At 36.9% G+C, this 25,118-nt stretch overlaps 1 protein-coding gene across 3 annotated transcripts in view; it reads left to right on the top strand.

Annotated features, from left to right (window-relative positions):
- Positions 1-1,556: 1,556 nt before the first annotated feature.
- Positions 1,557-25,118, top strand: part of LOC109047116 (cullin-9-like) — a 54,211-nt gene continuing 30,649 nt past the window's right edge. For all 3 annotated transcript variants that reach the window (XM_042736357.1, XM_042736356.1, XM_042736355.1), the window contains exons 1-6: positions 1,557-1,766; positions 3,333-3,986; positions 17,810-17,964; positions 19,080-19,661; positions 24,624-24,765; positions 24,869-25,059. In XM_042736357.1, the coding sequence (XP_042592291.1) occupies positions 3,338-3,986; positions 17,810-17,964; positions 19,080-19,661; positions 24,624-24,765; positions 24,869-25,059 (1,719 nt within the window). In that variant the 5' untranslated portion in view covers positions 1,557-1,766; positions 3,333-3,337. The remainder of the gene's footprint in view (positions 1,767-3,332; positions 3,987-17,809; positions 17,965-19,079; positions 19,662-24,623; positions 24,766-24,868; positions 25,060-25,118) is intronic.

Below are 25,118 nucleotides of genomic sequence, written 5' to 3'. Positions count from 1 at the left end.
AGCGTTTTGGAGCATTAAGTTTGTTTTGTTACATTATTTATTAGCTATATATATATATATATATATATATATATATATATATATATATATATATATATATATATATATATATATATATATATATATATATATAAACTCCTCTTCCTTCTTGTTGATGCACATGCAGAAGTATAAGAATCTTCACGAACATATAATAAGGAACAGTAGCTTGCTAGAATTAGGGCTACTCCTAACAACTATAAAATTAGATTCTTGTTTTTGAAAGATAAATTTCTATGCCTTCTGTTATTTATACCTTCAATAATGTAAAACTGGACTCAAGTTTGGTCATTACCTCAAAAATTCCTCCATAAGGTTAAGGAAATCTCATATAAATTAATTCATAGAGTTTGTCCTACAAAAGCAATTTTAAATTGATTTAAAATGCTCTTGTTGTGAATGTTCCACTGAAATATTTTCTCATTTATTTTGGTCCTGCCAATATAACCAGCATTTTTGAATAATGTAGAGGTTTACATTGTTGATAATATTTTTTAAACATTTTCCTTATCTTATAAACGTGTGATTTTGGGTTATTATTATATCAGGGATCACTCTTTAAAGGATGTTGGTTTTGTTATACAGTGTACATTTTATTTATGTAAACTTCACATTCTTAAATGCAAGTTTGCAAAGAGAGCAAATCCTCTTTTTATAGTGCTTGAAAAAGAGAATAAAATGTATATAGATGTGATGTCAAAATCTAAGAATAGTAAAGCAGTAGTAGAGCAATTCAAATATGCTCCTCCTTTAACATTTTCACATAAAAAAAGCATTTAATGGTTTTTACCTGCAAAGTAATTTTCTGTAGTATAAAATATATAAAGTGCGAAATATGTATAATTTATATCTTTCTGTAAACTGATGCTTGTACCCTCTCTCTCTTTTTTTCTCTCTTTTTCCTTGTTCCTTCTTGTTGATGCATGTTGATTTGTTATACAGTGGGAGATGGCATTGTACATGCTATTTGTTAAAAAAATATGAACAAACTCTGCACCAGTTAAGTAAAACAACGAGAATATGTTTACGATTGGGTGCATAGATTCAGTCAATAGTGAAAAAGACAAAAAGCAAAGGCAAAAAACAATCTGCACACCAAATGAAAGCTCCTCAAGGTCATTTGAACAAAAATTTATTCCTGAAAATTTACAAAGAGGTGAAAACAAAAACTAAAGTGCACAAACAAAAGGTGACCGCACACACACACACATACACACATCTTCAGTGCTAAAGATTACCAACAGTGGTTAACAAACACTTGAGGAGATCAGGGCACAAAACAGACATCAGATGATTAAGTGAATCAGCGGAACAATTAATTGAAAATGCAATAAGTAATCTTTTTTTTTTGTGCACGTGCACTTTAGTTTTGAAATATTCTTCAAGGAATAATTTTTTGTTAAAATAAACCTTGAACTTTGCATTTCGTTTGGTGTGCGGATTTCGGCACATGCTATTTGCATTAATAATCGAATATAAGGGCTGTTGTTGTTGTTCCTCCACGCCTGCAGATGGCAGTGAAGTGCTGCTGCACCCACACATTGGCGCACAGGCGAGCTGAACTCATACCTGTTCCACAGGAAGCAGGACTAGACTACACTCACTTAACTATACAACAGGCAGCAAAAACGACTTCAGGCTGGGCAACGATACGCTACCACGGAGAAGAAAACTCCATCCACCCCGGGGGAAAGTCGAGAAGGAGGGGAGGCCCTGCAACACCGGAGGTGAGTCCGAGCGGAGCTCCGCGGGGCTTTTTTGTGTATTTTTGACACCGAGGCCGCACTGACAGCTAGTTACAGCATATGTACCCCGCTAGCGACGCGACGCAGCTAACCACAACGCTCTCGAAGCCGCACGACGCCTCCTCGCGCTGCTTTCACTCTATAAAGGTTTGTTTTTTGTGTGTTATTTTTTTATGGCGTTTCATTTTGACGCGTCGCGTCTCGTTGCCCGCCCGCAGTGTTGCGCACTTGCTCAGCTCAGCTCTTTTAGCGCGTCTCAGGAGAGCAAGCAGCGCGGCTGGAAGGGTTCAGACGCCGTCAGGTGCGAGCACAGAGCGGGCTGAGGTTAGTGAATCGTCCGCGGAGCGCTGCTCAGACACGCGTGAACACATACACAAGGCCCACACGTCGCTGTTTAGCAGCTGCGCGAGCGCATGACAGCAGCTGCGAGAAGTAATGGACATTGGTTTAGCCGCGGGGTGACATGCACACTGTGTTAGTACGTACGATTTCTTTATAAACTTTAGACTTTGTTAGAGATCTATAACAATTGATGTTCTGGTGATGCAAGCGAACAACGTTTCACAACACAAAACGACCCACATTGAAGCATCTGTCATTTTTAGTGCCCTCGTGTCGTTCATGACTAAGTCATAATGAGGTGTTAGATGAAATGACTGATATCTTAGACTTGGGTATAGAGGATTAGGTAGCTTTGGTGCCTTGCAGCATAGAATTTCTTCAGAGTTGACCCTTTTTATGTGTTTGATGGAAAAATAGCAGGATAATATGAGCTGAGTAGTCAACGGCATAAATGTAATTTTAGTGTGAAGTATCTCTTTAATGTGACACTTGATTATGGACACTACAGAAACATCCTAACACTTTAGTCGTATCTTATCTTGCTTGAAATGATCAGATGTAATAGTTCACCCAGAAATGACAATTCTGTCATTTACTCACCCTCCTCGTTCCCAAATGTTTTGTTCATCTTGGAAAAGCAAGTTAAGGTTCCTTTTAAGAAAACCTAGACATTTCTGTGCCTCCATTGAAAGTTAGTTCCACTAAAACCTTGCCATCGTCATTTACTCATCGGTACAAACTCCTAAGACTGAAGCTCAAACATGCTTGTTGATGTGCAAAAACTTGAAATTACTTTAAAGACATCATAAAAGCTCATCAAATATGGTAAACACAAATTCAAACATGCTTGTTTTGACCACTGAGAACCACTGAGGTTTCTTCGTCACACATCAAGCAAGTGCAGTTAAGTTTACTAACTGCTTATACATGAGTAAAAGCCTGCATTAAATCAGAGAAAAAGGTATTCCTCTCAGAAAACATACAAATAAAGATCATTTTAGATGTTTAATTACTATTTGGAGCATTGGGATCACTAGAAGAGGGCTTCATGAACTCATTTTTGTGAAAAAAATAAAATTCGACCAAAACTGACATTTTTCACTTCTTCTTGTGCCGGTAGCTCAGAATTAGACCGTGCACCTCATTCCGACTGATTTTGCCGGCACGGGTCACACATCCTCATTATATCAATCCTTGTATCCTCAGATACCATGGTGGGCGAACGCCGCAACGGTAACCTGCTGGTGCAGCTGGGCCCGAAGCTGCAGGCTTACCCAGAGGAGCTTATCCGTCAGAGGAGGACTCACGACGGCCAGACGGAGTACCTGATTCGCTGGAGCCTGCTGGCCGTGGAAGACCGCAGCAGCTCAGGCTGCAGCAATGACGCGAGCGGCGGCGGCAGCAGTTCGGGCGTCGGAGGCTCTAGTGGCTCCACCTCAGGAGAGAGTAAGAGCGAGAGCATCCTCATGTGGATGTCCACAGAAGACGTCTACGCCAACTGCCCCACACTGCTGGGCAAGCGCAAGAATGACTCCCAGAGGCCTCTGCTGGAGGAAGAGGAGCGGCCCAGCGGCCAGTTCCCCGCAGATGTCGACAAGGGGGAGCTGTTGGACATGAAAGACGACGTGAAGAATCTCGTGCGCCGCGCCCGGAAGCAGATGGCCAAGAACAGCGACTTCGGGATAAGCATCACGCACACCATCCACGTGCTGAGCGCCTACGCCAGCATCGGCTCGCTGGTAGGAGTCTTCAAGGAGACCGGCGCTCTTGACCTGCTCATGGAGCTGCTCTGCAACAAGGAGCGGCAGACCAGACGCAGCGCTGGCAAGATGCTGCGAGCCTTGGCTTCTCATGATGCGGGTGAGTCTGGCTTTTTGCAGTCTGGTTTCTATATCTAACTCGTGGTTATTTTGTTTGACAACCTCTGGGTCATCACAGGTCTTTTGGCTGTGATCTTTTGAAACTCCTGGGGTACTCTGTTAGAGCTGTTGTTCCAGTGGTTCAAAGTAAAACTCTTACTTCCTAGGGTATTTCCCTTGAATGAAAAGTAAAACTAAAGTCACTTTCCTTGAAAAGTACTGGTAATACTGCTGAATGCTTGCATGTATTTCAAACCTTGATCTTAATTTTTGATGCAGCAAAATGAAAAACATGGACACACAATTTTAAATAGCTGTATTTTTGGGAATTACTTTCTCTGAATATTTTTAAATTGCATTACTTGAACAATTATTGCATTATGCCTATTGCAAATCTTAAGTAGCATTTAGACTTCAATAACCTTTCAATATTGTTTAATATTTTAAGTATTTTACAACAGTATAAATATAATTTTTTATTTTTTTTTAAAAAGTGACAGTGACATACAGCCAAGTATGGTGACCCATACTCAGAATTCGTGCTCTGTATTTAACCCATCCAAAATGCACACACACAGCAGTGAACACACACACCCAGAGCTGTGGGTATAATTTATGCTGCGGGCCCGGGGAGCAGTTGGGGGTTCGGTGCCTTGCTCAAGGGCACCTCAGTCGTGATATTGCTGGCCCGAGACTCAAACCCACAACGGTAGGGTTAGGAGTCAAACTCTTTAACCCACGACTTCCCCTAATGGTTAGTTAGGGGAAGTAACACCTAACCCCTTCCCCTAATTGAATACAAGAACTAAGCAAGTGTGCATTAGTTCAGTATTGACATAAACTTTATTCCAGACAAGGACAATATTTCCATCCATGCTGTGAATAATGCACACAAAAAAATCACAATATCACTAAGTTTGCAAAAAACCAGCATCTTCTTGTCTAGGAGTTTATTCTGTAAATTTGTTTCCATTGTAGTCTGTGTGGATGCAAGGGTATAATGTGGATTATATAGGCCCTATACTTTGAAATAAATATCTTGCTTTTGCCAAACATCTAAATAAAAATATGTATCTCTTGAACAAACCTATTGAAACAAATTAATAACAAATGTCTGTAACAGATTTTGTCTGTTTGTTTTAGTTATTTACTTATATTTTTTTTTTTTGTTTTTATGAATGAATATGATAAACAGGATATGAGGTTTTAATAAATAATAAATATAATACTTATCAAATTATATAAAAGTTTGTAGCATGGCCACATAATAGGGTTATATATGTAAATTGTTGTTTTATGAAAGTTAGAACGCTTTATTATCCTTTTACGCTTTTATTTTCCCCTATGTATTACTGTGTTTGAATCTGTTATCGCGAGATGTGATTTAACTCATTACATCAGTTTACGCCTGGCAGCCCGGAAGTAAGTGCTGCTACATCTGTATATAGAGATGACCGTATAATGGCCATGGAGGTGAGCGTGGTTTTACTCTCAGCCGTAATTTGTTGGTGGGGGGATAAACTGTCCTGGCTGTTGCTGCTGTCTCATTGTGGAGTATATCTTTTTGCTATTTTTTACTCACCTTTGAGGACTTTGAACAGTTGGACTTAAAGAAAAGATTCTGCTATTGAACACTGCACACTGGTGAGACTGATCTTGTATTCACTCAACGTGCTGGACTGTTTACACATTGTCAGTCTTGTTGTATTTCATGTATTCATCTGAATGTTTGTTATTGATGTTGGCTAGGTTATTGAAAATTGCCTTGTAAATACACCAGGGGTTTATCGAGGCTTTATTGGTTGTTGTGGGTTATTTATTGGCATTGCTTGAGCAGAACAGACGCTCCCTTTTATTTAGTGTACCACCGTTATAATATATAGTGGAGTGTTAATATTGGTGGCCCGTACGGGGAGGTTCTGTTTGTTTATAAGGTTGTTTGTATAACGTTATATTGTGAAATATGGAGGAAGCAGATGTGAATGATCAAGCTACACTTGTAAATACAAATAATACTCCTGAAAATGTAATTGCAACCAAGATTGAAACAAATGAGGTAGGGGTGGGCAATATCGCGTTCATTATCGCAGATGAATCGCCTTCGATAATGAACGCGATATTGCGTAGCTTGTCAGTGAACTACGGCTCTGTATATTAAATGCCGCTCCATTTGAAAGCAGGTGATGGAGATTTAGCGGTAATCGGGGAACCGGCTTTACTGACAAAATGAGCTTGAGAATCTCATGCGATATATTGCCCAGCCCTAGATATGAGTAACTTTATATCACGATAACAATATACAGGTGCATCTCAATAAATTAGAATGTAGTGGAAAAGTTCATTTATTAGATAACGCTGCGGGTGGTGTGTGGGGGTATTCAAAATAAAGATCATTTAATCATAAAATTACTATTGTTTTTGCATTAATAAGTGCAGTTACTAATAATTTTTACATTTACATTTAGTCATTTAGCAGACGCTTTTATCCAAAGCGACTTACAAATGAGGACAATGGAAGCAATCAAAAACAACAAAAGTGCTATAACAAGTCTCAGTTAGCCTAAACGCAGTATACGTAGCAAGGGCTTTTAAATAATATAATAAATAAAAAGAAAACAGATAGAATAGAAAAAGAATAGAGCAAGCTAATGTTAGAGGTCTTTTTTATAATTGTATAATAAATGAAAAGAAAATAGATAGAATACAAAAATAGAATAGAAATTAGAATTAGAATAGTGAGTGCAAAAGTTGGAGGGTCAAATAAAGATGGAAGAGATGTGTTTTAAGCCGATTCTTGAAGATGGCTAAGGACTCAGCTGCTCGGTTTGAGTTGGGCAGGTCATTCCACCAGGAGGGAACATTTAATTTAAAAGTCCGTAAAAGTGACTTTGTGCTTCTTTAGGATGGCACAATCAAGTGACGTTCACTTGCAGAACGCAAGCTTCTAGAGGGCACATAAGTCTGAAGTAATGAATTTAGGTAAAGGGGTGCAGAGCCAGTGGTGGTTTTGTATGCAAACATCAATGCCTTGAATTTTATGCGAGCAGCTATTGGTAGCCAGTGCAAATTGATAAACAGAGGTGTGACGTGTATTCTTTTCGGCTCATTAAAAATGAATCTTGCTGCCGCGTTCTGGATTAATTGTAAAGGTTTGATAGAACTGGCTCGAAGACCTGCCAAGAGAGCGTTGCAATAGTCTAGCCTGGACAGAACAAGAGCTTGAACAAGGAGTTGTGCGCAGCATGTTCCGAAAGAAAGGGCCTGATCTTCTTAATGTTGAATAAAGCAAATCTGCAAGACCGGACAGTTTTAGCAATGTGGTCTGAGAAAGTCAGCTCATCAATCATAACTCCAAGGTTTCTGGCTCTTTTTGAAGGAGTTATGGTTGATGTGCCTAACTTGATGGTGCAAGACTGGCAAGACTAAGTTTTTGCTGGAACCACAAGCAGTTCTGTCTTGGCAAGGTTGAGTTGAAGGTGATGGTCCTTCGTCCAGCAAGAAATGTCTGTTAGACAAGCTGAGATGCGAGCAGCTACCGATGGATCATCAGGATGGAATGAGCGGTAGAGCTGAGTGTCATCAGCATAGCAATGGTATGAAAAGCCCATGTTTCTGAATGACAGAACCTAATGATGCCATGTAGACAGAGAAGAGAAGTGGTCCAAGAACTGAGTCCTGAGGCACCCCAGTAGTTAGATGTTGCGACTTGGACACCTCACCTCTCCAAGATACTTTGAAGGACCTATCTGATAGGTAAGACTCAAACGACTGGAGTGCGGTTCCTGAGATGCCCTTTGTCAGTAGGGTTGACAGGAGGATCTGGTGGTTAACCATGTCAAAAGCAGCAGATAGATCAAGCAAGATAAGTATTGAAGATTTGGATTCCGCTCTTGCCAGTCTTAGGGCTTCAACAACTGAGAGCAAGGCAGTCTCAGTTGAATGTCCACTTCTGAAACCAGATTGGTTGCTGTGAAGGAGGTTGTTCTGTGTGAGAAAGGTAGAGACTTGGTTGAATACAGCTCGTTCAAGTGTTTTTTTGCCATGAAGGAAGAAGGGAAAACTGGTCTGTAGTTCTCTAAAAGACATGGGTTGAGGGTGGGTTTCTTAAGTAGTGGAGTTATACGAGCCTGTCTAAATGATGAGGGGAAAACACCAGAGTGGAGTGATATGTTAATGATGTGAGTGAGTGCAGGTACAACTGCAGGAGAAATGGCTTGAAGGAGATGAGATGGAATAGGATCAAACGGACAAGTAGTAGGATGATTAGAAAGGATGAGTTTTTCTTTTGTTTTTATTAATGCCATTAATTTTTCATGTTCATTTCTTGTTTATTGTTCTTTTGTTTGTTGTTTATACAGATTTGACAGTAATGCACTAAGATTGAGTTAAGATGCATAGAAAATTTACTTCTATTAACAACAGTAACAGGTGGAAAATCTACTTTTTATATACAGAAAATGTATATATTCCACTCTTATTAAATGTACCATTATTTTTCTAGCATATGGAACTGATTTTGAAGCAAATTGAAGAAAAGTTTGTGACTTTTCTTACTTCATACACAAAAAAGTGTAAAATTCAGACAAAATCTGATTTTTTTTGCAGTAGTGATTTTAGCATTTCAAAATATAGAGAAAAAGTATAAATGAATGACTAATAAGCCAATAAGTGCTCCTCTGCTGCTGTCTACTGGTTATAATTGTGATTTGATGTATTTTTAACAATTTACATAAGTATTTGTTTACTGCAAAGTATATTTTGTTCAACCTATTAAAAATAACATTCAAACTGGATCATTTTAGAGCTTCAAAGTGCTGGAAACCGTTGTGTGAAATGCTTGAAAGTCACTGAAAAGTGCTTGAATTTCTTTCTCAAAAGGTTGTACAAACCCTGAAATTAATTATGTAATGCATTCAACTATTTCTACCACAACACAATGGTTATAGTTAGCGTTACCGCTTCTGGTTTCCTGATGTATGTCAGCGCTGTTTATAACAGAGATTTCTGTGCAGAATTTGAATGCTTCTCAGTAAATCTCATTGCAACTTGTCATTGTGTGGCAAATTCAAACTCTTCTCACTGGATCTCGCAGCACTGTTGCATCTGTGCAGTAATGGTGTCGCGAAATCAACTTTGGCTCCCGAGGAAAGCTGTTCTGAGCTCGGACAAGTTTGTTTGCGTCACTGTCGGAGCTGATAAACGGTTTGCACTGCGCAGCTGAAATGTAGCGCGGTTTAGTTTCTCTTTCGTTTCTTCCGCTGTTTGATGTTTCTCAAATGCAACAGAAATAGCAGAGCTTGTGAGTTGGACAACACGGTGGTCGCACCATTGCGACCTCTCACAAAAATTGGTCGCACTAGCAAAAAAAATGGTTGCAGTCTGGAGCCCTACTGATACAACTCTGTGCTTTTGTTCTCATTTATTTTAATTGTTAGTTTAGTGAATTTAACTTCCGCTTTAAAAGCGTTATTTTTGTTTTTAGATTGCAATGTTGCAATGTTCAAATGAAATGTGATGTTAGGCTTTTTTTGCACATATAAAGGCTTACATGGTTACATTCACTTTTTGTTGGACAACATTGGGTGGTAAGTGAAATATATATTAAATACAGATTTTTTTTTTTTTTAATACAAAAACGAAAATACCGAGATATATACTGTATATCGCAAATTGCCCACAAATACCGAGATATTAATTTTTGCCCATATCGCCTAGCCCTAGCTAGTAGGCTAGGCTATATTACATGTGAGGATGCTGCAGGTGGCGGATTGCTTATAGCCTTTTCTCACAGCAGCTGGAATAATTAAATGTATCATTTTGATTAGGGATGTAACGATTCAATCAACTCACTATTCGATTCGATTCACGATTTTTATTTCACGATTTGTTTCGATTCACGATTTTTATTTTTAAACAAAATGATATTTAAGGCAAATATTAATTAAATATGTCCTTTTATTATTGCTTGGACAAAATGCTGTACTTGTCTTTGTGAAATTATAATATAACTATAATATACTAATATAGCACTTGCATTATTATTGCTCTTTTGTTGGTTTTGATTGCTTCTATTGTCCTCGTTTGTATGTAGCGTTGGATAAAAGTGTCTGCTAAATGACAAAATTTAAATAGAATGTAAATGTAAATAACAAAACTAATTAAAATTGTAAAACAAGCCCCAAATAAAATAACACAAATAAAATAAATCTCTTCATATAAACAAAATAAGGCTTTGTCTGTGCTCTTTCCATTTAAAATTAGAGGCAACCACTGCATTTTAATCATGATCCAAACAAAGATGCTGCATACATGCAACATGAGCAGTTTTTAATTAAATTAGATTGTATAATTTAAAAATTTGGAAGCAAAAACAGAATGGTTTGACTTCAGTTTTGTGAAACTATACATAAAAATATCTGCATGAAACAGCAGACGAGCTGTATGAGATGTAGATTCACTCTCTGCCAGTAGGTGGTGCTTAAAGCGTTTCCTTGGTTTTTGCTGTAAACGAAGCAGTGCTGCACTTGAAGTTTAATGAAGTTTAATATGCATTATACAGAGGCAAGATGAAAAGAAAAAATACCATCTAAAATTTTCTAAAGACAGTAAGTTCCCCTCAGACATACATTCATATAAACTCCTACACCTAAAAGAATTGCGATTGGTTTAGCATCTCAACCGTTTTGAATCGTCATATTTAAATCGATTTTCAACCAGCTCACAGTTAATCGTTACATCCCTAATTTTGATGGTGAATTATAATCCAGAAAGGATTATGTTTTTATGTAACACATATGACTGAAATTAAATTATAGGACCTATTTCAGTTTTAAATGTTCATATGATTACAGATAGCCTGGGATTACACAAGATTTTTATTTCAAAGGCAACCAGTTAAAAGGAAGAATAATTTGAAGAGTTTGGTTCCAAAACGCGATAAATGCCATTTTTGAAAGAATTGAGTTTCTGCCAAAATCAGTATTGTAACTGTTCGATATTGAAATTCAATTTTTAATTTTATGCAAAATGCGATATCAGCCGAGTATTCTGTCATGTTTTCTCCTTTTTTCCAAACTGCGACAAATGGCAGTCTCCTTTCTGTGCAGAATGCGATATCCACTCAACCAATCACAGCGCACCATTCCATGCACTGTAAACAGTAATTGCGGCACTCTGAATACACCTGCCATCCTAGTTTTCCTCTTCTACTTTGTACTTTGTGATCAACAAACAAGGGCTGCATGATAAATCGCATGTGATTGTCATGCACATCTCGTCAGTAAAGCAGTTCTGTGATAAATCTCCATTGTGTGCTTTCAGATGGAGCAGCATTTAATACACAGAGCCTAACATCACTGACAAGTTAAGCAATATCGCGTTCATAATCGCCGATGAGTCGCATTCGATTATGAACGCGATATTGCGTAGCTTGTCAGTGTGTTTTTAATAATGGCATTAATGTTTTTGTTAATACAGCGTATAGCACTAGTCAACTAAATGAATGTAACATGGCAAAGATGAATGCTCTTTTGGTAGCTAGTTGAATGTAAGGGAAATATCATTTTGAAATTTCTGTGGTTTAATGTGATGTTGTTCATTTTGGGAGCGATGACTGATTGAATGTATTTTTAGTCCAGTGCCTGTATATAAGATCAGTGTTGACCAAGTTTAGAGCCTGTCATATGTGGATCAACTTGTTGTGTATTTTTAACAGTTTCAGTATGAAAACTAACTTTTATATTTATTCAATGAGAAAAAAAAAACGTGGATTTAAAATGGATTTATTGCATTTTGGAAAAAAAATAAAATAAAATTTTATAATAAATCTTTGAAAATCAAAATCTGGATTAGATTTTTTAATGTAATTATAACCTAAAGATACTATGTGAAAGTTTGAAACAGAAAATAGTGGTTTTAATCTTTCCACTTTCTTGGAAAAAAAAAAAAAAACACAAAACACATTTTTACTCAAATTCACCAAAATGGATTTATAGCATTTTGGAACAAAATTCTTCATTTGCTTTTTCGAGAACAATTCGAGAAAAAAGTATAGCAATAATAATAATTTGCATATCATGGTTTGATGTGATATGAGCTAACCAATCTTTAGATTGAATCACCATTGGTAGAGCAATATTGTAATGCTTTTTTCCTGAAAACAAACATGGCAGACATGTTACTTGTTCAGAGGACAATATCCAGAGAAAATTCTTATTTTGGACATTTTCCAAGACGTAGGCTAGAATCAGTGATTGCGAAGTACAGTAAATATCCACACCTGTGCAGTGACTGACAGCCACTCATTCACCTCAACACCGACCTCCGACGTATCCGTCCAGATTTGCTTCGGTTTACAACAGTGAGCGCAAGCTAGATTAAATTCATTATTAAATTTTAATTATGGTTATTTTTCTTACAAAAATGCATCGGATGTTACTAGGATGCCTTGAGGGTGAGTAATTTTTGGCCTAATTTTCATTTTTGGGTGAACTAACCCTTTAAGTAAAAGACTCACTATATTGGCTTTAGACCACGGCCTGAGTTTGCTGAAGCCGTCAGATTCCCTGCCAGTGTGCGCTATGAGGTATTGGGTAATGTGAGTCATCAGTGAAAGGCACAGAGAGAGAGGGCTGTGTCATAGCGCTCTCAGCATTGGGTGTTGGCAGTGTCTCAGGATTGTACTTATGCTTTAGGACCCTTCAGGACTAGATGAGATAACACTGTGTATTTTTCAACATATGTTTGATTGAGCTCTTTTGTCATGCTCAATTATTTAGCTTCTGTTTTAGAGCTATGCCTCAAATTAAAACAAAAAAATAGTTGTGTTAATCAATCGGATTTATAGAGGCAAAGTTATCAGACATTACTTTTACTGTGATTATTCCTGCTTTCTTCTTTTTTTTTTTTTGAAAGAGGAAAAAGGAATCCTTACGAAGGGGGGCTTCCAGTTCCTCCTCCTCCATTCTTTTAACTCTTATTCCTACTCTTTCACAGGATGTACTTGTTTATCTGTTGTTCCTCTGATTAGGCTGAGGCATTTTTGTCATTTACTTCAGCATAACAGAGACCACAGGCATGTGGCTTATGTTAAGCTACCAGAGAAATCCTGAACATGTGATCAGTAATGTTACTATTATACTAATGTTACGTATTAGTGCAGGGTTACTCAGTAGGCGGCCAGCGGGCCACACCCGGCCCATGAGAGAAAAAAGTTTGCCCGCGCTAATTTCAAATAATGTGGCTTGAAAATTCAAATGCAGTATCAGAAAGCTACATTAACTTATACTGTGTCTACACCAGACGCGAGTGGTGCAGCACGACACAATAAAATGTTTGCAAAAAGTATGTTAACATACTTACAGACTGTGAGTCAGAACAGCCGGCAGTGTAGTCTTCCCTCCCAGGATCAGGAAACAGTCCTCCATAAAATGGGCTGCACACATCTGAATATTTGGGTTGGACTGTTCTGGAACAGTGTTGTAAATACAACTTAACCACTGATTTCTAGTCGTGCCCTCTTTTGTAAGGCCAAACAAAGTATTTTCGTTTTCACCACGAAACAGCGTCTCCACAACATGGTGCCGGCGGCAACAGCAAGAATCAAAGTCACGCCTTCCTTCTTTGCGAGAACATCTGGGCAGCGTTATGCAAATCTTCCCAGACAGTGATGTAGACATGTGGGGGCGTGTTATAAGAGGCGTTTTCAGGAGGGCGTGGACGAGTCTTAACTTTTTATAAAAAATATCTCTTTGGGTTTGAAACTTTACAGATCTTCTTTATGCACCAAGAGCTTGTAACACTCCAAAGAGAAAGGAAAACTTGATTTAATATTTGTTTATTATTATTATTATTACATTAACTTATTAGGGCTATATTTTTATTTATTTATTGTTTATGCTTATTTCACCTTTCAATTTGTGTATCGCTTTACCTAGTTAACGTTTTGTATAATTATGCTAGTATTTGCAAGCCTACCATATATTTAGAAAATGCCTGATGATTATGCCAATAAAGTTTTGATTTTATTTTAAACCGTATTTATGCCCATTTGTGATGATAAATGAGCATGTTGTGTTTTCATTTACAAATGAAACTACGTTAATGATTAATTCCTCAACGAAACACTATAGTATTTATAATTATGGTCTATTAATTAGCCGAAATAAATTGAAATGTTAAATTTAAACTGCATTATAGTAAAAATTCCGGTCAGCATAATCAAAGCTTTATAGGCGTGTCGAGCATTTGCAGTAGCCTATTATTTACAAAGCTATTCTGAACGTTAAGAGATCGAAATGAAGGGGAAAAAAACTAATATAAAAACATAACCAATAATAATAGGCTAATAATAATAATTTACAAATATTACGGGGAAAAGACGATCAGATAATGGACTTAAAAGACTGTAGGATGGATAAAAATGTTTTCTTTTAGCCATATTTTAGATTATGCACTTTATGTAACATTTATTTAAACTTCATTTGAATGCTGAGTATTGCACATAATACAGTAGAGATGTAACGATTACCGGTTTGACGATAAATCATGATAAAATTCCCCACGATTAGTATTACCACTTCATATTTCAATTATCATTATAACCATATTCGATTACCACGATTTGAACACCTGATGATAAATAAATACTGTAGCATTAACCCTCTGGAGTCGATTAACACGTATACGCGTTTTGGGGTATTTTCTCCTGATAACCCCGAAAAGAACTTACATTACACTTTCAGTTTTGATCGTACAGATAAGAGCAATACATCAATCGAATCTGTAAAGGGTCTACTTTTTTTTGTATACAGACATAATAACCACAAAACTTTGTGCATTTATAAAATAAAGATAACAATCAAGGAGTGCTGTCTGCAGCCTTTGTCTGCGCTGATCTTCAGTTACAAATGTGTCATTAAAATGAACTGTAACTCAGTGAATACTCAACGAAGAGACATGACAGAGATATCTATAGAAAGCCTGTCATGTCTACTTTTAAACTAAACAAGTGCTGCTGAAAACAAATATTCTGTGATAAAGTAATCCATATGAAAACCACGCGATGTCCGTTTTTCACGTCTCCCTTCATTATCTTCTAATGTGACCACGCCCCCGCGCTGAACACGCTTTTGAGATTCAAATGTTTCACTGAAGCGCGCGGCTTTTGAATACGCCCACACAACAGAAGACAACGCAGCGAGACTGTTCTTCAAGTTTTTTTTATTTTACTGTTTGCTTCGCAATGAGAGGAATAAGACATAATTCACCCCAAAAAGATGTGATGTGGTTGAGGATTTGAGATTTGGATTTCCTCAGAAAAAAGAATGAAGCACTTTATTCAGCAGAGATCATAAACATGAGTAAGTCTCTTTTTATTGATTTATATACTTGTACTAGTTTTCACATAACGTGTAAACATTTTACTAGTTAGATTTTTTCCAAACTATAATTCCTGACTAAATGTATAATCAAGTGAAATATTATGAAGTTTCAATAACAATATACACTACTATACCATTCAAAAGCTTGATGTAAATAATATAAATGTACCAATAAATGTAACTGTAACAAATGTAGTAAACAATGCTGTTCTTTCAATTTATCCCCCCTAAAAAACCTGAAAAAAGTATTCTCATCTCTTTTCAACATTAATAATAATAATAATAATAATAACAACAATAAATGTTTTTTTTTTTTTTTGTAGAAAATAAGATTGTTAAAAGGATTTCTGAAGGATTGTGTGACTGGAGTAATGATGCAAAAAATTCAGTTTGAAAGTCAGCTTTGATTGTTCCTAATAAACTGTTTAACTGCACTCACAAGTGAATATTAAATTATGTTGTGGGAAAATTAAATATATTATAAATCAACTACAAACATAAAATTATATTCATTTATTTTGTCCTCACATTCTTTCTTGTAACTCTTCCCTCTCAGTGACACAGCTGACTGAATGGCTCATTATGCAGCTCATTATGCAGGCCTTTGTCTTCTCAGGTGTGAATTCATGATAGTTGACGCCTACTCGCATATGACTTTTACCAACAAAAAGTGTCTTAGAAAATTTAAATCAATATATTGTTTTCTGTAAGTGAGTAAACAAGATGATTTTCACATCATTTAGAAAAAAAAATTCTAGGCTACAAGCTCCAGTTCTCAAAAGTCCCAGGAACTGTATGTGTTTTATTGCCTTATTCAAGTGATTTAACATTTTTAGTTTTACACTAACCACGCATAACATTTTTTTTCTCAAAAACACAATCATGTACATACATGCTGCTCACATATTATTATAGCCCAGTTTGTTCTGATTACAGTGAGATTAGACTTTAGCCATTTAGATATTTATAAGAAACTGAAAAAAGCACAAATGTCAGGGCATGACAAAACTTCTCCAGGCCCCAAAAATACCCTTAGACTCCAGAGGGTTAAGCACAGTCTTAAGTAACAGTCTCATGTGCACATATCACACAGAGTAGTTTCGTTTTGTGTGAAAAGACGGCAGAAAAGCTGGGAAGCTTTAAAAGAGTGCTAAGGGCATAGGCGCCGATCCCTGAGCACCCACGGAAAAACACGAGATGGTATCCATTCATTTTAACCAATAAGAAATGGATTGCAGCTTTCATGAGTTTATTCTCGTTTTCATAGAACCCCCCCACCCCCAAAACCCCCAAAGCTGTGAACTTAGGGGAAACACTGCCCTCAGTATTTTGGCATTTGAATTTGCTGGCAGTATAAAACAAAGCAACATGGAAAAAGGTCTTCTCGTTAACCATTTCAAAGCAAATTCAAAAGTATTGAGATATTTGAATATACAAACAAAAAATAACTACCACTTTGCAAACAGAATTGTGATTACTTTGAAACCGCTTTCTGTCTGCCATCGGTTGTAAAAAGGTAGTCCCACCTTAAACTCCTGGCCGGTGCTTGAGGCAGAATTTGGCACGATAGACCAGCCTCTCAGACAAACAGAGCAGTGTTTAGATAGCACCTCAGTGTTTGCACTTTTTTTTTGTTTCCTTATAGTTGACACTGCATGTTAAATTGGTTTAGGAGATAGTATATTAACATCCAAATTACTATGATCAGTTGTAAGTAGTAAAACATTAAGGAAGTAGCATGACTACATTATTCTGTACTGTACTGATGCTTTTCACACTTCAGCAGAAAGTAGATGAATGCATTTTGACTGGATTATTTTGCAGAAAGTGGTTTCTAAGAATAGTGAAGTATCAGCACAAAAGTTGCTGACCTGGTCAGTGCATTTTGCTGTGGGTGAGGTGAATGTTTTTTGTCTTATTTGTCTAATATGGATTGCATCATAGCTTTTATCCAGTTGCCTAACACCAGTCAAACAATCAAGCCTCTTGATGAAATGCTAATGTGTAGTATTTGACAAGCCTAATTATTGTGAGCAACAGTGGTGAAATCTTATTGAATTCACCCATTTTTAGAAACAGCCCAGCCATCTGTAAATCAAATATTCAAGTTTTACTTTTTACCCATGAGAATATGAAAAATCATTTGTTTTTAAATGGGGAAAGACAAATGGTTTAAATACACCCCATACTGATGTGTCAAACCCACATTTTTAAATGCACAGATATTGCTGTCTTTTATCTTTTTTGTCTTTGATTTGTTTAAAAAAAGGGGGGGGGGCTGTTATATTCTGTACTTTAATGGGTGCTCATGGATATGATTCCCAGATAATGCTTGAATAAATAGTATAATTGATGTAAATGTGTAGTAGAAGTAAATACAGGAAATAAAATAGGTCTGTGAGAATCTGTCAGTGTTGATAAGGCTGGTGTTGTTTGTCTTTAGGGAGTCGTGCCTATGTGCTGCTGTCCCTCAGCCAGCAGGATGGCATCGAGCTGCACATGGACTTTGACAACCGCTACACCCTGCTGGAGCTTTTTGCAGAGACCACCTCCTCTGAGGAGCACGGCATCTCCTTTGAGGGCATCCATCTTCCACAGGTACTCATGTTCATTTCCACTCTAGTCGGAATAACTCTCCAAAACCTAGTCAGGTACCTTGTCTGCTGGCAGCGTGCTAACCCAGATTGAATCCCATAAGTGATGATTTATGACAGCTGTCATTGGCAGCAGCTCATGCAACACAGCAAATGCTACTACCATAAAGTGGTAATGCAGAACTGATTTTTAATTTGACAAAACAGGGTGTCTTATAAGCCTTCATATTGGGAATGCTCCTGGGTTGCCTAAGTCGGCAACTTGCAAGGTTTTGCTAAGAGTACTTTTATCAATGGTAGACGGATATTGTTGAGCTTGTGGGCTAGTGACACTAAGCTCTTTTTATTTATTTTTTTATCTATTCATTTTTTTTTAAAGGCATAGTTCACCATAAAATGAAAATTATATCATTAATTACTCACCCTCATGTCGTTCCAAACCCGAAAGAAGGGTAAGTAATTAGAATTTTCATTTTTGGGTGAACTAACTTTCATTTAAAAATACTTAAACTGCAATTCATACATTCATTCTTTTAATTAATAAAAAATTAGCAGCTAAAAACATATGGTATAGTTGTGAAAATTTACAAAAATGTCCTGATAATATAAAAGAAGTGAAAGGCCTCAGTGGGAGGAAATTGAAAATTAGTTTGGCATCACATTTCATTATTATTTCTTAGAAAAAACGAGCAGTGAAGCAGTTTTGTTTGAATAAGTCTTATTATATTTAACTTAATAAAATATTAGATATAAGAAAAATTAACAAATTATTTTATTTCAGCTAGTTTTCAAAGCAACATTTCTCATTTTCAGTTAAAATAACTAAAATCAATATTCAAATAAATTAATAAAATTAATAAAAACTATATATTAAAAAAGCGATTGCAGGAGGTGTTAATGGTTGTGTACCTAAAGAAAACATTCTGTATTAACCAAATAAAAAATGGAAAATACAAAAATAGAAAAGCTATAATAGTATTTGAAAATAATAGATACTAAAATAACACCGATTTTAAATTTATATCCAGTGATTACATTTCTAAGATCTGTTGCTTGGACACTCTTTGTCAGTGACACTGTACAAATGTTTTTCTGTAAGAATTTGTTTGTCTGTTGTAGATTCCAGGCAAGCTGCTTTTCTCTCTGGTGAAGCGTTACTTGTGCGTCACTTCATTGATGGACAAGCTGAACACGGCGGGGGTGGAGTCCATCTCTGAGCGTCAGGAGGTTGGCCCCTCCTCCTCCACGGCAGCCTACCAATCAGAGCACGCTCGTGTGCAGCGGGAGTTCGAGTTCACCATGGCCATGGCCAACCTCATCTCAGAGCTGGTGCGCGTCATGGGCTGGGACCGCAACCGGCAGCTGCCCCTGACCTCCACAAGCTCAAGCAGAGGGGTTGAGGAAATAAATAACAAAGTCCAGAAACACCCCGTCCGCTCCATCTTTCAGCCGCGCTTCTCCGCTTCGTCTCCCTTCGTGGCCGCTACAGCAATGGCTGCGGTCACGCCACCAAAGAAGAAGAAAACGGCAAATGGTTTCAAGACACGTTCTGACTTCACTTCTCGTTCAGCTTATGTGGAGTATGTGCAGGACAACCTGAAGAGTGGCATGGTGGTCCGTATGCTGGAGGACTATGAGGAGGTCAGCGCCGGGGATGAAGGAGAGTTTCGTTACAGTAATGACGGCTCGCCGCCGGTGCAGGTTAGTGCTGTGTGCATTCATGAAGCTCAGTATCAAACACTATATGTTGCTCTCATTTTAGGGCTGCAATATAAATTGAAATGAAATCGCGATTAATCAAAAGCTGCGATTGTCATGCGCATCTCGTCAGTGAAGCACGGTTCGATGATCAGTAGTAATCTCCATCCGAAGGCCAGAGGGCGCTCTCATGCTGTAACTCCAAATAGGCCCTGAAGAAGAAATCCAGCTGCAGCTGAATAAACTGCTTTAACTGCTTTCACTGATTCAGTTTGAAAACAGGAAAAACAAACAAAAACAGTACAAACACTGGAGAGCCAAGCACTGAAGCAGCCATGTGCGGCACCATCAAGAGCATCAAATCATTACTGAATGATTCAGCGTTTTGAGTCAAAGATTCATTGACCCATTCATAAACAGCTGCCTCTATCTTGAATGAATCATATATATAAAAAAAAATTAAAACATATATATATATACAACCCATACAAATTTAAGAATTTAAAGTAATAGATGAAGCACACATTTAATAAGATTTGAGAAAAAAAAGGCCTTTATAAAGGTAAAAAAAATAATAATAATAATTGCCATGGGGTAATTATTAAAAATATGCATATTTAAATGTCAAAGCTGATAGAACACCAATGAGAGTATTGCTTCAGAATAAATTATATTTACAACACAAAAATCCTATGTACTCCAGAAAAGCCACTTTTACTCAGAATTTGACACACACACACAATGTTGACACACACGCACACACACATATGTATATATATATATATATATGTATATATATATGTATATATATATGTATGTATATATGTATATATGTATATATGTGTATATGTATATGTATATATGTATATGTATATATGTATGTATGTATATATATATATAAATACTCATAAATATATGCATATGTTCCTAACTTTTTGAATTTGTTAACACAAACACTACAAATTTAGTGCTCCTAAATTTTTGCTGGTGTTCCTAACTTTTTGAAGTTGGGAGCACCAGTGCTACCAAGTAAAAAAGTTAATTTCGAGCCCTGCCTTTGTTTTAGTTAATGTGGTAATGCATATAGGTCATTTAAGGATAATTTTTTTTTTTTATGGTTTGTTAAACTATCAGTTTAAATTACATTCATGTTTATGCTGCTTAAATATAGAAATCAGACAGATGCTGTTTTCTGCAGCAGTATCTTTTCTCCTCTTACGTGCATAAAAATGCACAATGGAAAACAAATTTTATGCAAACCTGTAATATATAATACGCAAACTGACTTTTTGGGTTGAATTCTCACTTAATTTACCAGTTATTAAAAGTGTACTGAATGGCAACTAATTTGCATTTTCATTTAGATCCAGAATTAGTTTCATTCAGTTTGTTTGTGGTGTAAAAACAATTGATTATAATTCTTTTGGAAAATTGTATATATTTGCAACATTTGCTTCCATTTTTCATATAGCAGTTTACCTTATAGTAGTTTACTTCTGAGCTGTTTTTGCATATGCAATTTTTTATTTTTTTTACTTTATCTTTATGAACTTCAACACTAACAAACAATCAAGACTCCTTCATGGTTACATATATAAATATTTTTCCAGTGAAGGAATTTCGTCCTGGTCAACTGGTTACAATATAAGCAAATATTTGTAGGCATGTATACGTGAATATTTGTGGTCATACATTCATAAACATAATACTAATTTCCACAGACATACTACTCAAGCAGCCGTTGATCCTAGGGCTGGGTAAAAAATATTGACATCTCTATATTAATCAATTATCTTTTTTTATGGACCAATACCGATTCTTAGATACCAAGAATCGATTAGTGAAGCCTGTTTTCAGTTAATGGATGGAACACTGAAGGGCACTTCCCATCCAATAAATCATAATTAGCATTGTACTTTGGTACTTTTAATATGAAACAAAGTCTTCAATTTCAAATACTCTCCATCCATTGTATTGCAGTATTTAACAATAAATGCTGTTTTGGCGCTGTTTAAAGGGTCATGAAAACCCCCGTTCAGCACTGGTTCGTTCTCACCACAGTTTTAAAAAAACACACGAAAAAAGTGGGTGTGGTGCGGAGCGGAAAGAAGGAGGGGGATGAGGGAAGACAGACAACACACACAGCTTCGCATTTAGACAGTTTCACTTCACTTCCATCAAATTAAAAACACAAATAAGTGCACAGCCATTTGCACTCAGCATCAAAAACATATATGAATGCACTTTTGCACCTCTGAGAATTTTAAGGCTTATTCTGTGGCGTATATATAAGCCTTTTGATGGGTTGTGTCACGGAGCTGTAAAAACGGTTATGCTCACCAAGAGAATGAATCGCGTTTGTGCCGAACTCTTATTACAAAGCAGAAACAAACACTCTTCTTTGATCCATGAATGTTTCTCTCAGATAATGTGCACGATGTCATCTCACAGTCTGAAACGTCTGTCATAGCAAATCAACACATGCTTTTGTGAATAATTAAGCGAAGCTTCTTCTCATAGGATTAGAGCATGCAGTCTCATGAATAGTAATGAGACACCGACGCGTTATCGATGTACTATAGTCCATTGCCATGTCACAAATTGTGACGTCAACATGATGTAGATTTAAACTAAGACGATGAAAATAGTGAAAAAGGCTTGAAATTAACCAGTTTTCTGCAACAGTTAAAATTATCGGATGCTAACATTGTCTTCTATGATGTGCAACACAAACACCTCTGCTAAAATCTCAGAAAAAGTAGTCTGGGGTTTCATGACCCTTTAATGTGGAGTGAGACACCGCAGCGCGAGGCGCACTTGAACTGATCACCTCCTCCACATTTAATACCAGTTTCAGCAAAAAATTAACATGAATAAACATCCGAAGGTAAATTAAGAAAGAGTACAACTTTACAATCCGCATGAGACCGTATCCTGTCTCATGTAATCGCTCAATCAGTGTTTCAGCCGTGCAAATACGTCAATATAACAGCTTGTATTCAGTGTCACGTAACGTCACATTTACCTCAGAAACAAACATATTCGGTGACCATAAACTCATTAGTCAGCCAGAAAAATAAACTGTAGAGAGGGGTATTTTACTAAATATATACACAATATAACATATTCATTATTATTTGTACTGTTCTTATGTTTAATTTATGTTTGAATAAATCCATAACTTTTTTTTATGACCGCCACCATTTAAACGTTTATATTTAAAAAAACAAAAAAAATTGAAATAAAAATATTATGTAATTGTAACTATTATTTTAAAAACTTTAAGTGTAATTTTAGCAGTTGTAGGCTATAGCTTGCATATCAGTGAATTTTAACCTTCAGTATTATAGTAATGTAGTATCAAATGACTCTCATGTATATTTTACACTATTTGTTGAGAGAGTTTTTTTTTTCCTTTGAGAAAATTTGGCAAGAACTGTACCTGATATATATCCAAAATAATAGATATTGAATCGAATCGAATTGGTTATCGAATCGAATCGAAAGCTTGTGAATGAGAATCAAATACAATCGTGAAATTTGTGTCAAAACCTAGCCCTAGTTGATCCTAGTTACATACATTTACATTAATATTCATGTTCCACTTTGGCATTATCTGTCTTCTCTCTGTTTTGATATATAGGTTGTCCCCAGTGTTTCTATAAAGTCTCTTCTTGCAGTCCCAACCTGAATGTCAGTCTTTCCATCTTGTAAATTTCTGTAACTATTTGTTCCCACTGAGTTCTTGTTGGGGGAGGCTGCTGAAGCCAAAGACGAGTAATCACTTTTTTTTTGCTGTTGCTAGTAGAATCCTGAGTAAATATTTATTCCTTTTATTAACGGAATCAGGTATATTGCCAAGAAATAGAATATAAGCTGAAATTTCCAAGATTTCCTCTATGATAGAATGTATTTCTGACCAAAACAGATTCAAGACTGGACAAGTCCAGAAAACATGTACATGATCAGCCAATAATGTCCCACACTGCCTCCAGCAGGAGCCCGGATTTGTCATTCCTTTTTGTTTTGCTTTCACTTTGGGCTTAATAAAGAAACAAATGGTATTTTTCCAACAAAATTCCCTTAGAGCCCTGGAATGATTCATGCACACACTGTGAATGCCATACGTTCAGCCATTCTTCAGCTGGAATACAAATCTGCATTTCCTTTTCCCACTTTTCTGTGATATACTCAGTATAGAATGGCCTTTAAACTAAAACTGCCAGTAGGTGGTGGTAAATGTCTTAATGATTAAGTCATCGAGTCATTTATTCATTTGATTCGTTCAAATGGCTGATTCATTTAGGAGTGCAGAAAATGGTTCTTCGTGAATGGTTCATTGAATCATTAGGCTTGTTCGACTTGACGCGGATCATCACCATCACATCGATCGGTGTGTGACATCAAAGTACTGCAAGAGCTATAGAGAGTGGACGGCTCCTTATGCTTTTGAATCTCTCGCGGTCTTTTGATGTCATACACAGATCGGTCTGTGGCATTTTTGCCCCATATCTTGAGTTTTAGGGTCATTCTAACTATGTTCTCTAGGCTCCATCATGAATCCTCTCAAAATAAAAAAAGGCTGTATGAAATGTCAGATGACCCACGTAGGTCTGGGGCGGGGCAAGTGCGTTAAATGCATTAATGATTTTAACCGTGATTAATATAATTAACGTGTTAAATTACCAGCCCTAAGTTAAATGTGGTTTATTAAGCATATTCACTATGGTTTATAATATCTATTGCATAAAAAAAATTATAATCACACATCTCTGTGTAGACACGTTCAAATTTTTGGCAAGAGTTGCAAATAGAAAATAAAACGGCCTCCTGAGTTTGGCAGTTAGAAGCGTCTCCTTTCACTGCACATTTGTTGAAAACTAAGATATTCAGGCCCTGATTACACCGGTTATAGAAATACTGCCTGTACAAACCTTGATGTCTGTCATGTTCTGGCTTTTGCAGGTGTACTGGAACTCCCTGTCCAGGACTTACTGGGTGCACTGGCACATGATTGAAATTCTGGGCAACGGCAGCGGAGGACAGGCGGAGAAAGAGACTCAAGAGAAGGCCTCGTCCCTCACGGAGACACTCAAACTCACTACAGGTAACTCTCACACTCAGCCACATGATCGTGTGTGTTTTATATGGGTCTCCATCACTTTATATGAAACCAGCAGTGTTTTCTTCTGTGTTTGTGAACGTGGCAGTGAGTCAGACGTTCTTCTCAAAGCCCCCCGGTGGGCTGTACACATTGCCTTACCTGATGGAGGGCTCTCGGGATGACACAGGCACCCTGAGCCGTGCTGAATGGTGGGAAGTGCTATTTTTCATCAAGAAGTTAGAACCCAAGCAGCAGCAGGAGATCAACAACATCCTGCGACAGAGCCTCGATGAGCCGGTACTCACCATCTCTCACACACTCTTCACACTGAGTAGAAAAGACCAGCAAAACTGAAA

The sequence above is a fragment of the Cyprinus carpio genome, chromosome B13, assembly GCF_018340385.1.
Source record: "Cyprinus carpio isolate SPL01 chromosome B13, ASM1834038v1, whole genome shotgun sequence".
NCBI lineage: Eukaryota > Metazoa > Chordata > Actinopteri > Cypriniformes > Cyprinidae > Cyprinus > Cyprinus carpio.
The sequence above is the reverse complement of the archived record's forward strand: the minus strand, read 5'-3'. Positions and strand labels throughout refer to the sequence as shown.